Source organism: Falco biarmicus, chromosome 12 (assembly GCF_023638135.1).
Source record: "Falco biarmicus isolate bFalBia1 chromosome 12, bFalBia1.pri, whole genome shotgun sequence".
Classification (NCBI taxonomy): Eukaryota; Metazoa; Chordata; class Aves; order Falconiformes; family Falconidae; genus Falco; species Falco biarmicus.
In genome coordinates this window covers 222,461-243,980 of record NC_079299.1, presented here as the reverse complement: position 1 = coordinate 243,980, position 21,520 = coordinate 222,461, and the positions used below count along the sequence as shown (strand labels likewise).

The 21,520-nt window shown below is 54.1% G+C and overlaps 1 protein-coding gene across 4 annotated transcripts in view; it reads left to right on the top strand.

Annotated features, from left to right (window-relative positions):
- Nucleotides 1-21,384, top strand: part of LOC130157533 (phosphofurin acidic cluster sorting protein 1-like) — a 71,952-nt gene extending 50,568 nt beyond the window's left edge. For 2 of the 4 annotated variants that reach the window (XM_056357226.1, XM_056357228.1), the window contains exons 3-25: nucleotides 6,842-6,931; nucleotides 7,302-7,427; nucleotides 7,618-7,780; nucleotides 7,938-8,029; nucleotides 9,058-9,138; nucleotides 9,928-9,987; nucleotides 10,609-10,760; nucleotides 14,813-14,906; nucleotides 15,227-15,298; nucleotides 15,584-15,714; nucleotides 15,835-15,967; nucleotides 16,092-16,196; nucleotides 17,566-17,672; nucleotides 17,976-18,130; nucleotides 18,219-18,329; nucleotides 18,416-18,518; nucleotides 18,874-18,906; nucleotides 19,264-19,306; nucleotides 19,409-19,451; nucleotides 19,554-19,695; nucleotides 19,888-20,111; nucleotides 20,316-20,429; nucleotides 20,531-21,384. In XM_056357226.1, the coding sequence (XP_056213201.1) occupies nucleotides 6,842-6,931; nucleotides 7,302-7,427; nucleotides 7,618-7,780; nucleotides 7,938-8,029; nucleotides 9,058-9,138; nucleotides 9,928-9,987; nucleotides 10,609-10,760; nucleotides 14,813-14,906; nucleotides 15,227-15,298; nucleotides 15,584-15,714; nucleotides 15,835-15,967; nucleotides 16,092-16,196; nucleotides 17,566-17,672; nucleotides 17,976-18,130; nucleotides 18,219-18,329; nucleotides 18,416-18,518; nucleotides 18,874-18,906; nucleotides 19,264-19,306; nucleotides 19,409-19,451; nucleotides 19,554-19,695; nucleotides 19,888-20,111; nucleotides 20,316-20,429; nucleotides 20,531-20,646 (2,490 nt within the window). In that variant the 3' untranslated portion in view covers nucleotides 20,647-21,384. Of the gene's footprint in view, nucleotides 1-2,058; nucleotides 2,078-2,400; nucleotides 2,487-6,841; nucleotides 6,932-7,301; nucleotides 7,428-7,617; nucleotides 7,781-7,937; nucleotides 8,030-9,057; nucleotides 9,139-9,927; nucleotides 9,988-10,608; nucleotides 10,761-14,812; nucleotides 14,907-15,226; nucleotides 15,299-15,583; nucleotides 15,715-15,834; nucleotides 15,968-16,091; nucleotides 16,197-17,565; nucleotides 17,673-17,975; nucleotides 18,131-18,218; nucleotides 18,330-18,415; nucleotides 18,519-18,873; nucleotides 18,907-19,263; nucleotides 19,307-19,408; nucleotides 19,452-19,553; nucleotides 19,696-19,887; nucleotides 20,112-20,315; nucleotides 20,430-20,530 lie in introns of those variants that run through there. The other 2 variants (XM_056357229.1, XM_056357227.1) reach the window with 2 other exon arrangements.
- Nucleotides 21,385-21,520: the final 136 nt, after the last annotated feature.

Below are 21,520 nucleotides of genomic sequence, written 5' to 3'. Positions count from 1 at the left end.
GCTTCTTGCTTCCCTGCCTGCTTCAGCCAGGATCCTCCTCTTGACCTGCTGTTCGGAGTTTGGCATCCCCTACACCACTGTTCCCAACCCTTTAGACAGGCTCAACACTGGTGGTTTCTGGCAGTGTCTTCCATCCAGATCCCCTCCCTGGGGAGTGAAGGGTGGGAACGGAAGGGTGCAAGGGATCAGCAGCTCTGTGCATGACTTCTGCTAACATTTGCACCCCGTGTGATCTCACTGCTGCCTTTGCTGTCCCCTCCCTTTCTCTGTGCATTCCCGCTGGGCCTGGTGCCTCTACTCTCAGCCAGGCCGAGGGGAAGGGAGAGAACCTTTGTCACCAAGGGTGGAGGGAATTTGCTGCCATCCTGGTATGTGTGACCCTTCCCCCTCCCTCTTTGCAGCGGGTGGTGAAGAGATGGGTCTCTGTGGGTGCAGGCACATACTTTGTGCCTGCCAAAGGACAGCATGGAAGCAAGATGCCTCTTGAGTATGCTGTCTCACCACAGCTACCCTTACACAGCTGGGATGCTGGTGTCCTTCCTTTGTTCTTGTCAGCTAGCAGAAAAGCTGCTGATCCCATTGAAAGCACTGTGGGGCGGGAGCTCAGCAGCTTTGCACTCCCACAAAGCTCTTTGTGCCACGCATATTAGGATCTAAATCCTGGATTAGTGCTGGAAGCTGCAGTATTAGTGGAGGTCTGGGAGCTGGGGTTTGCCTTCGTGGCAGACCTGATTCACCTGCACAGAAGGAACTGAAAGCAAAATGTGTGAAACTCAAGGCCTGGAGTGAGGACAGCAGGAGGATGCTGTGGTCCACACACTATTGATCAGTGTCCCACTTTGCTGGCCTTTCTATCCCTGTGTGTATGGTACCATTCAGGAGAGCTGAAAGCACTGGGATTTCACTCCCAGAACCTGTCCCCCTTTGGTGCAGGTTTTAGCAAGGGAACAGCCAGGGCAGGAGAGAGCTGCCTGGCCCCTGGAAATGCAGGAGTAATCAAGGCTGGGCCACGGGTGCCAGCAGCACAGGACTCGGGGGCTGGGAGCGAGCTGGGGGCTGTGGGTCCCATGTGTCTGGGAGGGCTAGGCTGGTCCCTTGCTCCTTTTATCTCCTGCACTGTTGGCCCAAGCTGTCTGTGCTTCTGTGGACTCGGGACCCTTGGGCTCCCAGGCAGCCCCCCTTATGGCAGAGTGTCCATGTGCTGAGCATGTACATCCTCAGTTGCCCTCTCTCTCATGCACTGCAAACATGAGACTGGAGGAGGCTGCACAGTGGGACTGCAGCTCTTGCAAACAGATCACCCCCATCCCTGCCACAAGCCAACTTTGCAACCTGTTGGCAAAAGAAATTAACAGGCTTCAGCAGTGACTGAGGTCACAGGGATTTTTCACCGCAGGGCTCCTTTCCCTGCCAGGGAACGGAGACTGCATTCTGGGGCTTAATTTAGACGTGGTCACCTCCTCTCTGTGTGGCCACATGCCCATGGCTGCATGCTGATGTAGGCTCCCTGCGAAGCTGAAGGGAGCTGGAGGAGAATGCTTCTGCCCACATTACCCTGTGGCTTGACACTCGTTGTGGGAGTGGGTTGGATTTGTATGCTTCCCCAGGCTGGTTCCACCTGCCTGACCAGCCGCCTTGGCAGGGTCAGGCACTGCTGAGCCTTCCTGGAAGGCAGATGGAAGCCGTAGGCAGCTTCACCACAGCCTGCCTACAGAATGGCCTCAGATGGATCCATCCCTCCTGCTCCTCTCCTAGGTAACAGATGAGTCACGCTAGCAAGAAGCTGTTTGAAGGCTGCCTGGCAAGCGTTGCCATCTCCATCTCATGGATGGAAACAGCTGATGCATGTAATTTGTGGAGGACCTGCAAGTTCCCAAGGGGGCAGCTGGGGACTAGTGGAAAGGGGAGCTATATTTTCTCTCATTTCAGTAGTAGCTCTGTTGGGTTAAGGAAATCAGCTGTCAGGAAGTTGGTGCTCTGAAAGGCAGATTGCATGGAAACAAAGCTCTGACCCTGCCTGAGTGGGACTGGCATCAAGACAACAGCCCCAGCGCTGGAGACAGTCTGCTGAATGAATGTACGTGACCCAGAAGGTGGTGTAAGCCTGTCTAGAATATCTGATCTCCTTGTTGCAGTGATCATGCCCTTCTGGTCTTAAAAGACAAGTTTCCAAGTGTGGCGTGTGCTGTTATTTGTGCCTTCATCTAAAAAGACCACTGTCAAAGGACTAAGGGCGCTTTCTGTGTCTACAGAACACACCCATTTCCCAGAAGTGATTTGAATATTTAACGTTCAGTGGCTTCCAGTGAGGTGAAGTCTGCACTACTGTGGAAAAGGGGATTTACTCTCATATCACTTGCGTGGTTTTTAAACATTATCCCTCATTATATCTTTCAACAGACTGGAGATGTCATAGAGCGTTCCTTCTGTGTATTGTTCAGCATGGCATTAAGAGATTCAGATGTGCCTGACTCTGCTCCATAAAGGTGCAGATATCTGTCTTGGCATCGTAACCAACTGTGGTGTGAAGGGAAATGCGGTTGTTCCTCTCAGCAGAGAGACTTGCTATAATTCAGAAACACCCAGCCTTGAGCCATGAATAGAGGAAACAATCAAAGAAAGAAGAAAACAAACCCCAGAACTTTCAGCTCCTGTGACAGGTGCTGTGGGAGGGATGCAGAGCCTGCTGCAGCAGCTTGCAGGATGTGGCTGGTGACTCAGGTTCAGCCCTTGGTGCTGCTGTAGAGGGATGATGCTGGCAGCCCCTACATAGACCAGAATGTGTGTTACAAAACAGGCCAGGCTGAGCTCATTTGCCTCCGCCAGGCCTGCCTGCTGCCCTGGCCCTGCTCCCTGCAGGAGCTTGGATGTTTTGCTCCTTCTTGCTATGCATGGAAGATACATGAAGAGTTTTCTGTCTACACCTCAGTCATGCTTTGTTTCTAATCTTTTTGCAATCACTTGTAGGATTTTCCACTCCTGCCTGAGCAATCCCAGCTACCCCCTAAATAATGAAATTTGCTGATGATATTTAATGGGCTGTTCTCTCGCAAAATGCACCTTTAGGTTGAATTCTGGGTGGTGTTTTGCTGTCTGCCTTGGCCTGGTCTCCCATACTATGTTAGTTCTCTCTCCTGTTCCAGGTTTGGTATGCTCTTCTAGCCTCAACCCTGTGTTTTAAACAAGACCCATCAGTACAGATTTATACCTGAAACTGGGGATTGTACCTTACAAACCAGACCGGGGCATCATGCACCTGTGTATAGTAGTGAAAGGTCCTGTATGTTTTCAATCTATTAGGTAGTGAAGATCTGTGACCACAACCTCTCCCTATTGCTTTTCACTTCTTTAACTGTCTTTGTCACCTTTGATCTTCATGTAATGGTCTGATAATAAGTTTTCCTGTAGTACTGATGGTGATACTCAACTGTTTTGCTGAGAAATTGGTCTTGCCTGACATTACTCAAATTGCAGAACAGCTGAGCTATATCAGGTGCTCAAGGCCATGTCCAGTTGAGGTTTGAATTTCTCAAGGGATGGAGAATCCTGTCTTTGTGTGTCCTGCCCCAAGGTTTGACTGCATTCACAGAGAAAAAAAAAAAATATCCCAACATCTAATGGTAATTCCTCATGCTCCAGCTCATCCCTGTTGCCTCTCACTCTGTTCTTGTCCACCTCTGAGAGGAGTTCACTTCTGTCTTCTCTGCACCCTCCTGCTAAGTGTCTGTAGGCAGCAGTAATGTACCGCTTCACCTTCTCTTTTTCCAGCTGAACAAACCCAGCTCACTCAGCCTCTCCTTGTATGTTCTGTGGTCCAGCCCCTGATCATCCTGATGTCTTTGGCTGGACTTGCTCTGATCTGCAAATGTCTGTCTTGTACTGGGGAGCCCAAACTGGTTCTGGAATCTAGTTGTGGTGTCATCAGTGCTGAATAGAGGGGAGGAATCCCTTTTCCCTGTCTGCACATTTGCTGAGGCTGAGATCCGTGTCATTGCTGCAACAGGGCATGCTGCCATTGTAGGGGTACCTTGATGCTTGCCAGGATCTCCGCTGTCCCTTTCTGCAGAGCCTGTCCTGCTCCCTGGGGTGCTTCACAGGCAGCAAAGTTGTGGGATGTCCTAGGGGAAGACTTTGCTTTTGCCTTTATTGAACCTCATGAGGTTTGTGTCAACCTTACTAGAAATCCTAAGTTGTTTTTAATTCTCTGTTGCTGGTAGGCAGGTAGTAGCCCACAGGTGGAAAAATAACCAGTTTCTAATCTGTTTAATTGGAACAATGCTAGTTTCTGCTGGGTCATGATTTGTTCCTGAAACTGATCCATGTTTCCTACTGGATATGTGAGTACCATCCATGTCATGAAACTTGGTGTACCTTACAGGCTGAACTTGAGCTTTAGGGCAGTGGCTTTACCTTGCTGAGAGGACTGTACCTCAAGCATTTCTAGTACAATGTCTAGCCCTGTTTTTTACCCCAAGTGCTGGCTGAGCTTAGACATTATGGTCTCTCTATCTTCAGTGATGCCACAGACTGGGTATCTCCCAGGGCTTCAGCTCAGCCATGATGCAGCCTGCCAGGTCATTGCACCCGTCAAGGACTGTCCCGGACCTAAAAGTGCTGCTGATTAGGGGGTCTCTCAGCTCCGCTGCTGCTCCTTTCTGCTTGCATTGTGATAATGAACCAGTCTTTGTCCCAGTCCTTGCAATGCCACATGGATGTGCACCAGTGTTTCACTTTAGGGCCAGAGCCGATGACTGGAGCTGGGTGTGGTACTTCTGCAGTGGTGAATGACAGTAACACACAGAATGACAATGTTTATGAAACCTTGACTCACTGGACATGCCACCCAGGCTGATCTCACCTTTCTTTTGCTGTAACTCCGTCCCCAGAAATAGCATCTGCAAGAAGAATAATTGCATCAGTATGTGTGTTTTGACGGAAGAATGAATCTTTGGTGGATAGTCTGTCTGCAACAAACAGCAAATGGTAACATGTTAAAGTAAATGGTCACTGTCACAGTGACCACTTATCATCTCTTATTAAGAGTTCAGGAAGGAAGAGTCAGTGCATTCTTGGCCAGGAAAGCTCACAGATGGTGAAGGGGATAAGCTCCACCTCCTCTCTTCAGTTTTAGGAATACCATTCACAGGAAAGCCTCACTCCTGGCACAGTCACTGGGATCAATGTTGCAGACAGCTCAGATTGGGCCTCTTGAAAACCAGCGAGGGTTTCGCTAGAGGTTGTTATTGCTTGGATATCAGTGAGAACTGTAGCGCTGCATCACTGCAAAATATGGAGCCCTTTCTTGCTTCCTCTCTATAGGTTATTTGGGTTTTTTCCTTGCTGGCATGGGTAACACCAGCAACAGAGGTGCAAGAAAGGTCTTATATCAGCACCACCCAGGCTTGCCGGACCGTGCTGAAGTTCCCATCAGCAAGTTTCCTCGGTGCTTGCTGGGTGTTGAAACATGCCCTTGCCCATTGCCATGCTCTTTGACTGCAGAGGGGAGGTAGCCGTGGTCTCCTTTATGGTGCCACCTGCATTCTCCTGTCATGACTTCTGGGGCTGCTGTCCCATTTGCAGTGGAGATGAAGAGCTGGGTGCTCTGAGCTCACCTAACCTTAGTCAAATCTAGGATTTGTCTAAGTTGCTGAAGGGTCTCAGGCCACGGCCAGCTTAGGATCTTGCCAGACACAGCATCCATCAAGATCAAGCTGGGAAGGGTGTAGGGGATGCAGTGAGGTCCTGGGAAGGGGCAACATATATGAGGTGGGAGCTGGTTCCTTTGAACTGCTGTGCCTATTTGATTAGCTTTGACCCACCTGCTCCCTAGCCCATGGTTTAATTTAAGGAGTGCTTACAAAAGCAATGATAACTGATTTGCAAGAACAGATGTACTGGCCTGTAACTAGGCTGTTACCTCCCTAAATCAATGTCTCAGCTTGCTAGCCCATTCACAGGGAGGCAGGAGAGAGTGAGGAACCACCATGGGTTATTTTATACTTGGAGCTGGTCCCACAGCCCTGCCAGGGGTACAGCCAGTGGGCATGGGCCTTTTGTGGGATCTGAGTTGTGCCACCTTGCAACCAAGAGAGCTTGGTGCATGCAGACAGCATTTTTCATCCCCCAAGTCACTCAGGGTCTCTGTCAGCAGCAAAGCTGTAGAGATTAATTAAAGACAGAATAAAAGAGTTGGAGTGGGCATGCGGTTAGAGTGCCTCTCTAACTGTCCTCCTGGGGCAAAAAAAACATTTGTATATGTGGAGAGATACAGTGTTGCCCAAGGAACCAAGATTAGGAGTTTTCTGAGACACAAGCTGAGCAGGCAGGAGGACTGCTGTTTCCCTGGGGCATCCTGCCTTGGTCCCAGCAGAGCCGTCCTGGCCAGCTGTGCTTAGGCAGGGGTCTGTGTGCTGGGGGGCAGAGATGGGCTCCAGGAGCTGTCCCTTTCCTGGCTAGGGAGTGTGTTGGGACCCTTTTCTTCTTCTACTGGTTGCTGTATGCATGGCTCCCTCTGGCTCTAGCAGTGTCCCTCCACAGCATCTGGTGGGCTCCAGGTGCAAGAAGCTGGATTAAGCAGAGCAGGCTAGGGAAGAAGAGCAAGTGCTCCCTGGCAGGTGGGCAAGGAGAAGGGGCCTCTGGCAGCCCAGGAGAAACTGCAGGCTTTCTGCAAAGTGTTAATTGGTGTGTGTAAGGTGGCTCTGTGAGGTGGAACAGGATAAAGTCAAGGCACTGGCTCTTTCCCTGCGGACTGTGAACATTCTTGACTTGTGTGTGTGGTGCAGCAGAGTCTCTGGCCAAGATACTCCAGCTTAGCTGTGTGCATCTACCAATCTTGTTGTAGGGTTCAAAACGAGTCCTGAGATCAAATGAATACGTCCTCCCACCTGGTGGCCTGATGGAGACTGAGCTGGAGCTGACCTTCTCACTGCAGGTACCTTGTGTTGCCTGGTCCCCTGGGCTCCCTGGTGCTCCCCTCACCTGGCATTTCTCAGCAAGCATGGCTTTGGGGGCTCAATGTGAAGGGGACGAACTCTGAGGAGAGGCCTCCTGTGGTTGCCCATGCTCAGATTGTAACAGCACAGATTCCTGCTGCTGGCCAGCTGCTCCGTTGCTCCAGGGGTTGTTTTGCTGGGCATGGGGATTTGGAGGATGATGCAAAGTGCAGGTGGCCTTTGAAGGGCACCTCAAGCTCAGCAGGTCAGATCCTGCTGTACATCAGCACTGAGGGAGAGTTTTCTACCTGTGTGTCGTGCAGAGCCCTGCCCTCATGCTGTCGTCTTCCCTGTGCTTCCCTTCCCCAGTACCCACACTTTCTCAAGAGAGATGGCAACAAACTACAGATCATGCTGCAGCGGAGGAAGAGATACAAGAACCGCACAATCCTGGGCTACAAGACACTCGCAGTGGGCATCATTAACATGGCTGAGGTACAGGGTGCTGAGAACAGAGGGGAGCTTCACATGGCCTCCCTGTGGCAGTGCTGGGGAGGGAGCTGGGCTGGCTGGCAGGTGCTCGGTGCTGTGAATGCCCTGGGTTATTGGCTAGCTGTAAGACAGTGGGGGTGGGCTGCCAGCTGCCATTGTATCATGCTGGCAGGGGGCTTGTCTGTCTGCCTAGGTGATGCAGCACCCAACGGACGGTGGACAGCTTCTGGGCCTCCACAGCAACATGAAGGACGTGAACATTCGAGTGGCTGAAATCAGCATCTACTCTTTGTCCAGTCAGCCCATTGACCATGAGGACGGGAGTGTCCCCTCAGGTCCTAAAATCAAAGCTTCAGGTGTGTTAGCACTCATCACAGACCTGAAGGCAAGCGTTTTGGGCAGGACATGGGTAATGGAGTGTGTCCCCAAGCGTCTGCCAACAATACCAATCATTTCACTGGTGCCATGACAGGTGTCATGCTTAGCTGTGGTATCTGCACTGTCTGCTTTCAGATCGTTCCCCAGACATTGATAACTACTCTGAAGAAGAGGATGACAGCTTCTCCTCAGAGCAGGAAGCCAGCGATGATGCTGTGCAGGGTCAGGTAAGGGAGGCCTGGCAAGGTGACTTACGTCCTGGTCCCATTTCTGGGGCAGGAGTCAGGAGTTGAGGGTCTTAATCACCCTGAGCCCTCTTACCTCCCTTGTAAACATTTGTTATGGTTTCAGAGGGCAGAAGGCCACAATACCTGACAGCAGGAAGAACTATGGGCTGCTGTCAAGTCCGTGGTAGGGCAAGGGAGGGACTTTGGAGAGCCATAGGTCTCACCCATCTGTCCTTGCAACTGTCCTGTCTGCAGCATAAAACCCCTGCTGAGCCCCCTGCATCTTGCACCATGATTTTCCCCTGTCTCCCTGTGGTAAGAGGCCAAAGGCTGCCCTCTCTCTGAGAGAGAACAGATTTTAGGAAGAAGTGCAGTTTGGGTCTGAGAATGGTCAGAGGTGGCAGGCCCATCCCAGCCCTGTGATGAGCTGTGCCATTGCTGTTTGCTGTCCTCTTGTGGTGCCTGCACTCGAGGCCAGAAAAAAACTTTTGGTACTAGCATGCTGATCAAGCACAGGGACAACCCCCTGTTCAGGGTCCTCCACATTACCTGTCCCATCGTGCTGGGTTAAGACATCAGGGCCCCATGTATTTAGGCTGATCCCTGGAAGAACACCTTTTGTGAGCTCAGGTGCTGTGCCCTCTGAGCTAACCATGGAGAGGGGAGAGCAGGAGAACAACACATGGGTCCCGGGAAGGCTGGTGAGTGCGGAGAGAAGAGTTTTAGATTGTAGCAAGGGCTGTTGCAGGAAGTTTCTCTTTCTCCTCGGAATCTTGCTGCTACACGTCCCTGTGGTTCGTATAGCCTGGGGGCAAAGGCACTGGGGAAGAACGTCTATTGGGGGACAGTGCTAAGGAAGGAGAAGGTGCTGCATAGAGAGAGGTGGGAGAAGTGAGAAGCAAGACTGAAGGAGTAAGGTAGACCAAAGCTTTTCAAAATAGGGAGCAAGTGTAGAGCAGGGGAACTTCTAGGAAGTGCTGCTGCCTGTACTCGAGTTGCTCTGTTGTGCTGTGACCTTTTGCCTGCAGGATCTGTTTGATGAAGAGGATGACCTGAGGAAAACCAAGAAGGCTAGGAGGAAAATGATCCGAACTGCATCAATGACCAGAGTAATATCAGCACTTGCAATGTGATCAAAGGGATGGAAGGGATTCACTTCTCCTCCTCCCTGCAGGGAGTGAGGGGAGTTTGGAGGGAGTGCTGGTACTGGTGAAGAGCAGGGGAGCCTGAGAAAAAGGGGCAAACCTCTTGCCACTAACAAGTTAGCTTGCTGCTCAGAGCTGTACCCCAGCTCACAGTCTGTGCTGTGTTTAGCCTGGCTTTGTATCAGTGATGATCTGTGTGTGACACAGTTCTGACTAGCTGCTGTGACATGGTCTCTCCATCCCTGAGGAAGGATAAGGCTGGTACAAGGAAGGGTGAGCCATCAGCTACTCCTCTGCCTGTCAGCAGAAGTGGGAAGCTGCCCTGCCAACCCCCTGCTCTCCAAGCATCTCCTCATCCCCATCTGCTTCAGCCCTGCAGGTCCCTGGGCATTTGTTCCTGAGTTTGTTCCCCATCCTTTCTTGCTTGAAGGCGGCATTCCTCAACCAGACGGTCTGGCGAGAAAGGGGATTTAAATGGAGAGAAAGTGCTATTCCAGCCTGTAGCAGAGAGAGTTTAAGTCCTTGTGCCCTCCCTCATGCCTGGATACAGTGGCTTCTATCGGAGTCCAGATTTAGTCCAAATCCTACAGCAGATTTAAAGAGCAAGGGACATCATAGCTGACCTTGGGCCTGTGGACCCAGAAAGGAGCTGATGGCATATAAAAGAGAGCAACCGTGGACTGTATGTTAGTCATCTTGGAACGTGATTTCATAGTTTTACTGATCTTTTTTTCTTCCCTTGTTTTGTTTTAGCAACCAAACTTCAAGCAGAAATTTGTGGCTTTGCTGAAGAGGTTTAAAGTGACGGAGGAGGTAAGAAGCAGGAAGGCTGCCTCACCTGTCAGTGTCTCCTGCAGATGTGTAGGGGTCAGAGTGCTGGTTCCCACTCACTGGGAGCACAAGGCATGAGCTGCAGGTGCTCAGGGGTGTTAGCAAAGGTGGTGTGAGACATGGCACAGACCGGGCCTTGGCTTTTCCAAAGCTTTCTGCCTCAAGAAAGCAGCTCTGAGCCTCATGCTCAAAATCAAACACACCTTCCTGTTGGGGAGAGAGGCCAGCCGCAGAAGGATGCTGTCATACACTGGTTCTGCCCCAGGAGCTGGCATTGCAGGGGCAATCCTGTTCATGACTGAGAGCAAGCTAACATCAGCCTGGGGGTGGCTGGTCTTGACTGGAAGCCTGCACTGAGTGTGCAGGACAGCCAGTAGAGGTCCTCCCAGGTGTCTTAACACTCAGGACGTGTTATGGGTGTCTGACATTCCTATGGTTGTCATGCTGACAGTGTCACTTGATTCTTCCACAGTCTGGATTTGGCTCCCTGGGGTGGGAACAGTACCATGGTGTGCCTTGTGGCTGGGAGGGAGCTTGTTTCGTGCCTGGCCTGGGACGCAGGTGACTCCATCTCTTCATTGCCCTCTGGGCTTGGTCCCACAGGTCCTGGACTCTGACCCTGTAGACCAGACCCAGGAGGTGGAGGAAGACCTGGGCTTGCTCTATGACAGCCTGGAAGAGTGCAACAACAGTGACAGTGGCCCGGAGATTGAGGACAATGAGAGCGTGCACAGCACACCCAAGCCCACCCTGAGGTAAGGGTTGCAGGGAGTCACAGGTCAGCAGCACAGTCTATAGGACCTAGAGAAACGCCCTGACACTTTTCTGTTCCTTGGGCTAATGAAGGCATTGTCCTGTCTCCATTCCCATTGTTGGCACCACTGAGCTCCTCACGTACATATCTTGTTTAATAAATTCAACACTCCCCATTAAAACTGCCTTCCTTCACATTTAGTCTCATTTAATTTCCTGCCAGACCAGCACCTGACACTTACTGATCTGCTGGAAGAGTACCTACTTGATCTAAGCCCCTGCTGTTCCCAGCTCTCATATCTTTCTGCTGACAGCCCTGGCCTTCTCAGAGCTCTCCACGCTGAAGCATGCCTGTCTTTTGAGCACTTTGTGACTGTTGGGGCCAGTCCTTGTGTCCCTGTGAGATCTGCATGCTGTGTTCCCACCCTTTGTGGAGACTTGTGACTAGCAACCATCAACGATGTTTCTCACCTCATTCCCCAGGCACTCAGTGGCTTGACTTGCTCTGCCAAGCACTGCTGACTTGGCATAGAGGTCTCCAGTGGACCATGCAGTGAAACCAGGCTTTTCTCCCACAGGATCTGTGTTTACCTGGCCTCTCTGCTCATGGCTGTTCTGTTTCTGTGCTGTCCTTTTGTGAGAAAATTGCCTTTTATTGTCTTTCTACTTGGCTGCTTCACAGTGTGCTGGGTCTCTTCTAGCCAAGCCAAGCTTACTTGTCATTATTGTTTCTACAGTTTGGTATTGAAATATAATTTAGATTGGTTAGAATCCCTGCTGAAGGTACTTGGCAGGGGTAGCAGACTTGGTCTGTCACAAGCAAACTGAAATTAAATCTGCTGGATTCAGGAACCCATGAGGCACCAGGGAAGAAACAGGAACGTGACAGAAGTCATGCTTTCCACAAACCCACAAATCGTTGTGAAGGAGACAGCAGGCATGTGTGCAAGGGGGTGATGCTGAGGTGGCCTGCTTGAACTCCAAGGGCTTTCACATGATCTCTCATGAAAGGAAACACAGGTGTTGCGGGAGAAAAAGGAAGGTCCTTTTGTGGTCAGATAACCATTTTATGTATGTAAACTATGTAAAGAAACTGTAAGAAAAGTCTGTTGAAAGTATTTAAGTATAAGACCCTGCCCTCATTCTGCAAGTGCCTGCTTCCAAACATCCGGTCTGGAAGAGCATCCTAGAGTAAGTGCTGGTTTGTGCTTATGCCTGCCATCACAGTCTTCCTTGGGTGTTTGCTGCAGTCTCTGGTAGGACAGCCTATTGGGCCCTGGGCTGTTTTGCAGCCGGTTCACGAAGCGTTCCTAGCTTGGTTTGCTCTCCAGTGTCTTAGTTTCTGGCAATGCTGAGTGTGTATTCCCTTGAATTCACATTACTGGGTCTGTACTTTTTCTAAGGAGATGTGGGAGCCAACTGCTACGGTCTTCAGCGTAGACTTTAGTGTAGACTGCATGGTACCAAGGCCCTGCATAGCCTTCTCAGCTGGTGATGACCTTCCAGCGCAGCCTGTAAATTCAAGATGTGATCCTCGAGTTGGATTTCTTTATTGTCATAGACAGCCTTGCAAGACACTGTGAAGGCCTCTGTGGAGCAAGGGCTTTAAGGTAGTCCTTGAGGGTGAGCAGTGGCCAGTGCCCTGGCTTGGGCCAGTGGTGTTGGGGGCAGATAGCCATGCTTTTGGTCAGCCCAGGAGGCCACACAGCTGTGGGTTGCTTCTGTACTGGAGTGAAAGTGGAGCTAGAACTGAGGCTGTTAGGTAAGATCTCAACAGTCAGAGCCTTTGGTTGAAGATTGGGGTGAAAGAGCAAATGTTTCCATAGGTGACTGGGAAAGTGGATGGGGGAGAGGGGGCTAATTCATTGCAAACAGAAGGAAGCTGTGCAGAAGGTCTGGGATTTACCTAAATCTCAACCTGCTGAGACTCAGACTCAATCATGCCTATAGCCTTTAAGCTGCAGAACAGGGAAAGCTGGGAACTGCAGAAGAGCTCTGTGCTCAGTGTGACACATCCTCTAGGGGTGAAAGGCTCTGAATTGCAAGCAAGAGGGCAGAAACACATAGAGCTGTCATGGGAAAGGGGGAGACAGCCCCATTTAAATGGGGTGTTGAAAGCCAGATCAAGTGTATACAGTCCAGACACACCCAGTGTTGAAGAAAAAAGAAGGGATGAAGATACCTTTTTGAGGTACCAGTGGAGCCCAGGGGTATGTCCACCTTCTAGTGGGATTATGGGGACAATACAGAGGAGTGTGGGAGAGATGCTGAATGGGGTGTGAATTACTAGAACACTTACATATTTCTCTGATTTGACTCTGAAGTTATTAATGTAAGAGTCTGTATGTTAAGTTATTAACTTGAGAGTCTGTATGGATTGAAATTGCTGGCTGAGAAAAGGCCAGTGTAAAGTAATGACTGTGCAGGCTGGTGACAGTGCCTGGGATCCTGTGGCAGAGATTGGAGGGGTGGAGAGTGCAGAAACATGTTAATAACAGCAGACATCACTTATCCCTGTGTGAACTGGAGAAAATGACCCACCAGGGCACAATTCTGACTCTGAACCTGGAGCTTTGGTAAGTGAACATGTCATGAAGCAGCTGGTCATGGAGCCAGCGAGAGAAAAATTGAGCCCTGACTTCTCCCAGCCAGTATAAACACTGCTGCTGAAGAGCTGCTCTGTGATGGAGACCATGATTTCCTGAGTTGAAATGTCCTTGTAGGAGCAGTAAAAGCAAAGAACCTGGCAAACACTGTTGTGCCTGGCAGCAAAGCATGCTGTATCCAAAAGAGGAGACATGTTAAAAGTAAAAGGAGCAGCCAGGATATTTAGAGGTCTGTAGGTATTCTGCAGACAGCTATATCCAGACAAGGGTGATAGGACTCTGCCAGAGTTTCCATTGTTTTCTAACAGAAGAACTGCTCTGTATCCTACACCTCTGTGGCCATCCCTGGAAACCTGCAACCTGGAATCCCCACCTACAAACCAGACAAATCAGGAGATACTTTTCCTGGGAGTTAGTGAGCACATACATATGTACAGCTTAGAGGGAAGCTAGCTCAGATGTTCCACAGGAAAGTCACACATTGTAGGTGAGCTGCCATTGCTGCAAGGGTCCTGATAAAGCTGACAGGTGAGATCCAGGGATGGAGCCTGCTTGTTTCCTAAAGACTGGTCTTTGAGCAGCCCGCAGGATGCTGAGGGAGTCCTTGGCAAAAAGGTAATGGGTGGAAAAAGGGGAAAAAGGTGGAAGTTCACACTGGTGGTACAGACAGTCCTGTTGCCCCAGGGGAGTTCCTATGTTGACCATTGTGACTTGGGAACAGGACCTGGGAGTTGCACTGTGCAGTTCTACCAAAACATCAGCTCAGAGACCTAAAAAAAGGGCAAATTTAAATGCTGGGGAACAAAAGAGGACGTTGCTGTGCTGCCTGAGGTGTGGTTCTGTGTGCAATACAGTGGTCTCCAGAGCCTTGGGAAAGGGGAAAGCAGAAAGGGAAGGTGGAAACTGCTGTTGAAATTGTGCTGCGGCAGCAGTCAGAGGCAAGGAGCCTTCTGTGGAAGAGGGGGAGTAGAAAGGAAGGCAGAGGAGATCTGTGGAAGCCATGGTGGTGCAGAGGGGACACGGAGGTTCAGCAGTTGTGGTGTTGACTGAGACCACATACCAGTAAGATGGTGGTTCCTCACCCTGCCCTGCAGTGGTAGGGGATCACCTGAGAGAGAAATCTGGCTAGGAGACAGGGACCTGACTCAAACTCACTGGGATCACAGGTTTAGCCCTGTTGGACTGGGGTGGCCCCATCCTGTCCCTGTGTCCAGCATTGTTGCAGCAGACCATGGTGTGTGGGGCTGGCAGGTCTGCTGCTAGGCTGTGTCGCTTGGACGCTTGGGTGTCTGGCCCTGTGTCCCACTGGGAACCTCTCCACAGTGCTCTGTGCTTGGGATAGGCTGGTGGGGGTGTGCTGGGATTGTGGTGACTTTGTTCCTCTCTTATTCCTGCCTTTTTCTCTCCCGTCTGTCTGTCTGTCCGTCCGTTCGTCTGTTTCTCTGCAGGCGTTTCTTTGAGGGAGTCTCTCATTCTGGTTCCCAGACTGAGATCGGCAGTCTGCACAGCCAGAAAGGGCAGGATCAAGAGTCTGGCAGCCCTGTGAGTTACACCACCACAACCACCACCTCTTACCCCTTCCCCCCCCAGCCAGCCCAGCATCCCCACAGTGCCTGCAGCTCCCTCTTGAGACCTCAGCTCCTGGCAGCACCTGCCTGGGGCTGCTCCTTCCCTTCTTTCCTCTTCTTTTTCCCAGCGCAGGCGGACAGGTAGCAATGGGGGGCATCCTCTGGGGTCGGTCCCAGGGGGACACTGGGCTCCCCTGTGGGAGCATGTGTTCTGTGAGGCCAGGCATGGGTCACTGTCAGCTGCCCAGCTCGGGGCACTGTGTCCTGCTCTGACCCCACTCCCTTGTCCCCCAGGGCGAGGCAGACAAGCGGAAGCCAGGAGTGCTGCGGCCACAGGAGGAGCCAGGATTAGAGGTCCCTGCAGTGGTGAGTCAAGGCTACAGGGGTGTGGAGGGGGGCTATATGTCCCTCAGGCCCCGCCTTGCTTTCTGGGGTACCGGGAGTGCCCACCAGCCTGGGAGCAGGGCTGGGGAGCAGCAAGAGTGGAAGGAGGGTTAGGATCTGCAGGAGATGCAGCCAAGCCCCCTTGAGGTCCTGCAGCCTTGGCTCTCCAGCAGGGCCACCAGACCTATCCTGTGTGGGGGCACCCATGGGTGCAGGGAGCAGGGCAGGCAGAGCAGTGTGTGCACAGTGAGTGTGTGTGGCCCTCAGGAGCTGGCCGCAGAGGAGCCGTGTTTGCAGCTGGCCCCAGCAGAGGCTGCCATGAGGGAGGGCAGTGTGGACAGGCTGGCCCAGCTGGGCCCCGGGACCAAAGCCGAACTCCCCAGTGCCGTGTCCCCCAGGTAAGGCTGGTCCGCGCCCTGTGCCAGGGCTGAGGGGGCTCACGCTGGCTCGTGGCGTGAGTGGGTGTTGGTGGGGATGGGATTTCCTCAAGTGTCGCCCCTCCTGCTTCTCGCTCACAGCAAGGCAGACAGCAAGCAGTTGTGGCGTCCCCGCAGCACCTCTGTGAAGGACCGGCAGAGCTCAAAGGGACAGGGTGGCCGTGCCAGCAGCCTGGACAGTGAGAGCTCTCCTGACTCATGGCACAGCACCCAGGTGAGACCCTGGAAGCCACCTCACCTGGAGGCTTCTTACTTGAGAGCCCTGCCAGGCCTTCATCTGTGGGCAGAGCAGCCAAGGCAGGCGGCTGGGGTTAACCTTTGTGGTGATGCTATGACAGGTGCCCCGAAAGTCTGTTTACGATCAGCTGAACCAGATCCTGGTCTCGGATGAGCAGCTCCCCGAGAGCATTGTGCTGGTGAATGTTGCTGAGTGGCAGGGGCAAGTAAGTAGCCGTGACAGGAGCCGGATACATGAGGGAAGCTGTAAGCAGGGTCCCAGGAGATTCTCTCAGGCATGGCAGGGTGTCCTAGGGAAACTGGCACCAGCTGTGCCCTCCTCTCCCGCAGCATGGCCCTTCCTTCAGGGAGACAGTGCACTTGCACAGTGCTGAGCTGTGTACACAAGAGCCTCATGTGTCTCCTCCATCATGTGCCACACACCAGCATTGCTGGATCCTCAGATCTCAGTACCCTGAGCGGTCCCAGCCAGGCTGGTTAATGGACTGTGGCTTGTGTCCTCACTACTTGGTCCAGGCTCCCACTGACCACACTGGTCAGAGCTTTGTTGGATGCCCTAGCAGAGGTGCCAGACTACCCCTGCTGCCACCAGGCCCTGGGAAGCAGCAGAGGTGCCGTTCCCCACTCAGAGATGGGAGAGCGTAGCCTACCGCTCCCAGGGAGAATTAACTGCGTTGTCGGACTGGGGTTTCTGGGCAGAGAGGCATGTGAGGCCTTCCTGCCTCATGCATGGACATCATCATGTCCATGTGAGGACGGGCCCAGCCCCTGCCTCCCCCATGCATGGAGGAGTTGACTGCTGAAGGTGAGCAGGGCCAAGTACGTGTGTGCAGACATGCAAACAGCAGTTATATAAAGCATTGCGAGACCCCTTTGGGATCCTGCAGCTACATCTGACATCCAGAAACAGTGCTGGAAAATCCAGGCAGGGTTTGTGGCAGAAGAAAGGGCTTGTCAGCAAGAGGTGGTGGAGTCAACCCAAGCCACACATCCTTGGTGTGTTTGCTCTAGCTCCTGTCCTGATGGGGGTAAAAAGGATCAATGCCCATTCTCAGACCCTGTCATGGCATCTTCTAAGCCCCCTTGTCTAGCATGACTGCCTGTTTTACCACTGTTCAGTTGCATGCAGATACCTCAAGAGGCACAGAAAAGATTTTAGAGTGTCACAGTGGGCAGGAGCAAGGGCATGAGCAGAGGGAGATTGAGCCATGAGCTGGGTCCTGCTGTGGGATGGCAGGATTTAAACCAGAGGGTCCCTTTATCTCAAGGAGCACAATCTGGTCCCTGAGACAGTTTTGCCCTTGCCATTGCAGGGTGGTGACTGCTGCGCTAAAAGGGAAGAGCAGGGGGCTCAGGCAGCCAGTCCCCTGCAGCAGAGCTGGGAGGAGTGGGGATGCTCAGGCGTGCAGCCAGGGGTGACCTGATGGTTTCAGCCTCCCCACACAGCATGGGTGGGAACGGGACCCCAGCTCTATCCCAGGGGGCACAGAGGCCAGGGCAAGCGTGGGTTGCTGCTGGCCAGCACAGCCGTGCCCCCCCGCAGGGTGCCTTAACCCAAGCTCTCTGCATTGGCAGTACGTGAGTGAGCAGCTCCAGGCGCACAAGCAGTTGGTCGTATCCACCTGCTCCGTGGCGGACATCCAGGCAGCCTTCAACACCACAGTCTCTCGCATCCAGCGATAGTGAGTACAGCTTGGGCTCAGCCTTGCAGCTCCTGGTGACTGCAGAGAAGGCTGGGAAGGGCCCTGGCTCCCCCAGGGCTCGTTAGGACCCTTTGGGGTTGTGGACGCCCCCATAAGAGCAGGTGTAGGCCCTGGGGAAAGCAGGGGATCCCCGTGCTGGCTGTGCCCGCAGCAGTGCTCTGCAAGCTGGAAATTGCCAGCCATGGGTTTCTGCTGCTGGGTTGGCTGGGCTGGCAGGCACGTCCCCTGCCCCCAGCCCTCCTGCACCCCTCTGACAGTCTCCTTTTCTCTCCCTTTTGGCAGCTGTAACTGTAACTCCCACATGCCTCCCCCAGTGAAGGTGGTGGTGGCAGGGGACCAGAGCTACCTGAGCGTTGTCCTCCGTTTCTTCGTGGAGCAGCTGGCCAGCAAGACACCTGACTGGCTCAACTACCTTCGCTTCCTGCTTGTGCCTCTGGGTGAGAGCCAGGGCAAGCCCGGCCCTGGGGTTGTCCTCTCCCACCAGCCTGGGTTCTTCTGCACCAACGTCACCCTTCCCACCTGCAGGCTCTCACCCTCTGGCCAAGTACCTGGCCTCGGTGGATAATAAATACAGCACCCTCTTCCTGGACACAGCATGGCGGGAGCTGTTCAGCAGGGCCGAGCCACCCATCGCAGGTGAGGAGCGGGCCAGGCTGGGGCCAGCAGTGCCCTGGGGGAAAACCCAGCTGCCACCAGGTCCTCATGGCTCTTTGTGCCCACAGACACTGTGGACATTGCAGGCCGCGTCGCCCAGTTCATCGCTGGAGCCAGCCTCTCTCACCAGCTCCCCATCTCCGAGGCCATGCTGACCTACAAGCAGAAGAGGTGAGCGTGGCCCTGGGTGCCTGTCCTGCCTCATGTGGCCCCAGTCTGGGCTATGGGAGACTGGGACAAGTGAGTGAGGTCCCATGCTGTACTCCACCGGCGAGCAGCATAGTGCTGAGGGGAGCTGGGGTTCCCGTGGTGAGAGGCCTGTGGTGCCGTCCCCTGCCACCCCCTGGTGTGCTCAGCCCCTCCAGCAGCTGTGGGCTGTGACTGCCTGCCGTGGTGGGGACTGGCTGCCAGGGCTGGGCTGGGCTGGGCTAGGGGCTGCGAGCCAGCACTGTGCTGCCCCGGGGGTTGACGCTCATGTTCCAGCTGCACTCTCACCTCTCCCTTCTCTTGGTTTCTGGCACCCAAGGAAGAGAAGTCTCTATTTTGATTTTTATATCAGGTATTGGCTTGTGCTTGCTGTGCCGCTGCCTGGCCCCCCCTTCCCCCCATGTGCGTCCATCCCTCTTGCCGTGCAGAGGAGCTGTGACCCCAAAGTGGGGCAGGGCTGCCCTCCCGCATGCAAGCCCTCTCCCAGCACTGGAAGGGCCGACTCCTTGCCTCCTTGTGTAGTGTGCCCTGTGCTGCCATGTCGGGGACAGGGGGTCCCATGGGAGGGAGGGCAGAGGAGACAGACCCGGTGGCCATGAGCCAGCAATGGGCCCCTGCCAGTGTGGGGGTCCCTGGGCCACAAGGCTAGCCGCATGGCACTCGGTGCTCAGCACACCCAGACCCTGACCAGCCTCTCTTCCTCGTGCAGCCCCGATGAGGACTCCTGTCAGAAGTTTGTGCCCTTTGTGGGGGTGAGTGTGCTGAGGGGCCAGTGGGCAGCTGGGGCTTGGGGAAGAGGGGCACTGCACAGCCCTGCTGCCGCTGGGGATCATCCGACTTGTCTGTTCTTGCAGGTGGTGAAGGTGGGCCTGGTGGAGCAGTCCTTCAGTGCCTCTGGTGAGTCCCTGGGAGCCCAGAGTCCCTGGCTTCCTTCTCAACTGCAGGGAGGCCCTCACTGGTGTCCCCCAGCCCCCCCTGACCCATACTCTTCCTCTCCAGTGGACTCGGATGATGCCACAGTTTGCACCCCCTCCCTGCTGAGCTCAGCACCAGCTGCCAGTGGAGCAGTCCCCTATGGCAAGGAGACTGTGAGCACCCCGCCACCCTCCCCTTCTGTCAGCAGCGGCCTCTCGGGTGCTGGGTAAGGAAGCCCCGTGCAGTCTGAGGCAGTGGGGACTGGGGTGGAGGGGTTTGAGGTGCTCACTGGTGACGCTGCCACATCCTGTGGCTATTGGGCCAGCGTGCCCCCTGGGCACACTGCAGCTGAGCTATGGGGAAGGAGAGGAGCAAGGACAGCACTTGTGCACTGCATGGTGCTGCCCATCTTGCCCAGGTCCCTGAGCCCTGGTGTGGAGGTGATGGGCCTGCAGGTGGACTACTGGACAACACAAGGGCTGGACAGGAAGAAGGAGGGTGAGAAGCGGGAGACGGGTATCAAGAACACACTCAAGAGCAACTTCCGCTCACTCCAGGTCAGCCGCATCCCTGGCACAGGGGAGCTGGTGCCCCCTAGCACCATGGCCATGACCGTGGTCACCAAGGAGAAAAACAAGAAAGGTAATCAAGCCCCACCATGGGATGCTTTCCAGCTGTGGGGCCACAGTCTGTTGCAGAAAGGGCAGGGGGGGAGCCCGCAGGAGGGCATGGTTGAGACCTGGCCCAGCAGGGACCAGTCAGTGCAGCCAGCCCTGGGGTGAGGGCTCCCACCCAGGGCCAGGTGGGGACATTCTAACATTGATCCTGCCTGTCCTTGGCCCCCAGTGATGTTCCTGAGCAAGAAACCCAAAGAAAAGGACCTGGAGCCCAAAAGCCAAGTCATCGAAGGGATCACACGCCTCATCTGCACAGCCAAGCACCAGAACACCATGTTGCGAGGTGAGGGGAGGTACGAGCCCCGTGGGGGCTGTCGCAGGGCAGGCCAAGCAGCACAGGCTGCCTGTGACGGGGCTGCAGCTCACTGCACCCTTTCCTCTCAGTCTCCATAGATGGGGTGGAGTGGAACGATGTGAAGTTTTTCCAGCTGGCAGCGCAGTGGCCAACACATGTCAAGTATCTCCCTGTGGGCATCTTTGGCTACTCAAAGAGTGTGTGAGATGCAGGGGCAGCCCTGGGATGGAGCTGCGGAGGGTTGCAGGAAGAGATGGACACACTCTCGTCCCCTCTCTTCTGTGGCCCAGCCTCTGCCTGCTCTGCAGAGGGCGATACCACACCCGCACCGCTCCCTGTGGGCCAAGACCCATAAAGGTGAGGCCAGTGAGACCGGGTCCGTGCACCCTCCAACACCAGCCAGGGCACCATGCCATCTGCCTCCCATGACCCCCAACAGCAGCCTGGGACAAGGGTTGGCACCAGCCAGCAGGGACCCAGAAGGGGCTCTGGGCCCTGCTCTCCCCAGAAGCGCCTGCCAGGCCAGCCCCCCGCCAGCCGGGGCCCCAGCTGGGCTGGGCCCAGGCCAGGGCCCCACCACTGGAGCCAGCAGGATGCTCATGGCAGGGGCAGGTGCTGAGCAGGGGCAACTGACCCTGTACGGCCCCTCGCCAGCTCCGCCACCAGCCTCGCACTGCTCTGCCTGGCCCTGCCCTATAGGGCTGAGCCTCAGCAGCTTTTCTAGTCTCTCTGCAGCCCTGTTGCTGAGGCTGGCATAGCGCTGCCGAGGCTGTCCCCTCATCTCCCTATCCCTTCCCCACCAGCCCTGCCCCATGGTGCTGCCAGCTGGAGGTGTGGCATGGGGGCACCTGGGTTTTTTTTTTTACAAGATTCTATTTTTTTTAAACTTATTGTATGGTTACTTTTCAGGATTAATTTTAATAAATTAATGCTGGTACCATTATGGCGGGCGGGTGTGTGTCTCTGTGCCGGAGTGCATGGCCAAGCACAGCTGGGAGAGAACAATTGTGGGCAGGGTGCAGCTGCTACCGCGGGCCAGCACAGCTGGCAGGGTTCCCTAGGGCCAACCAGAGGTAGGA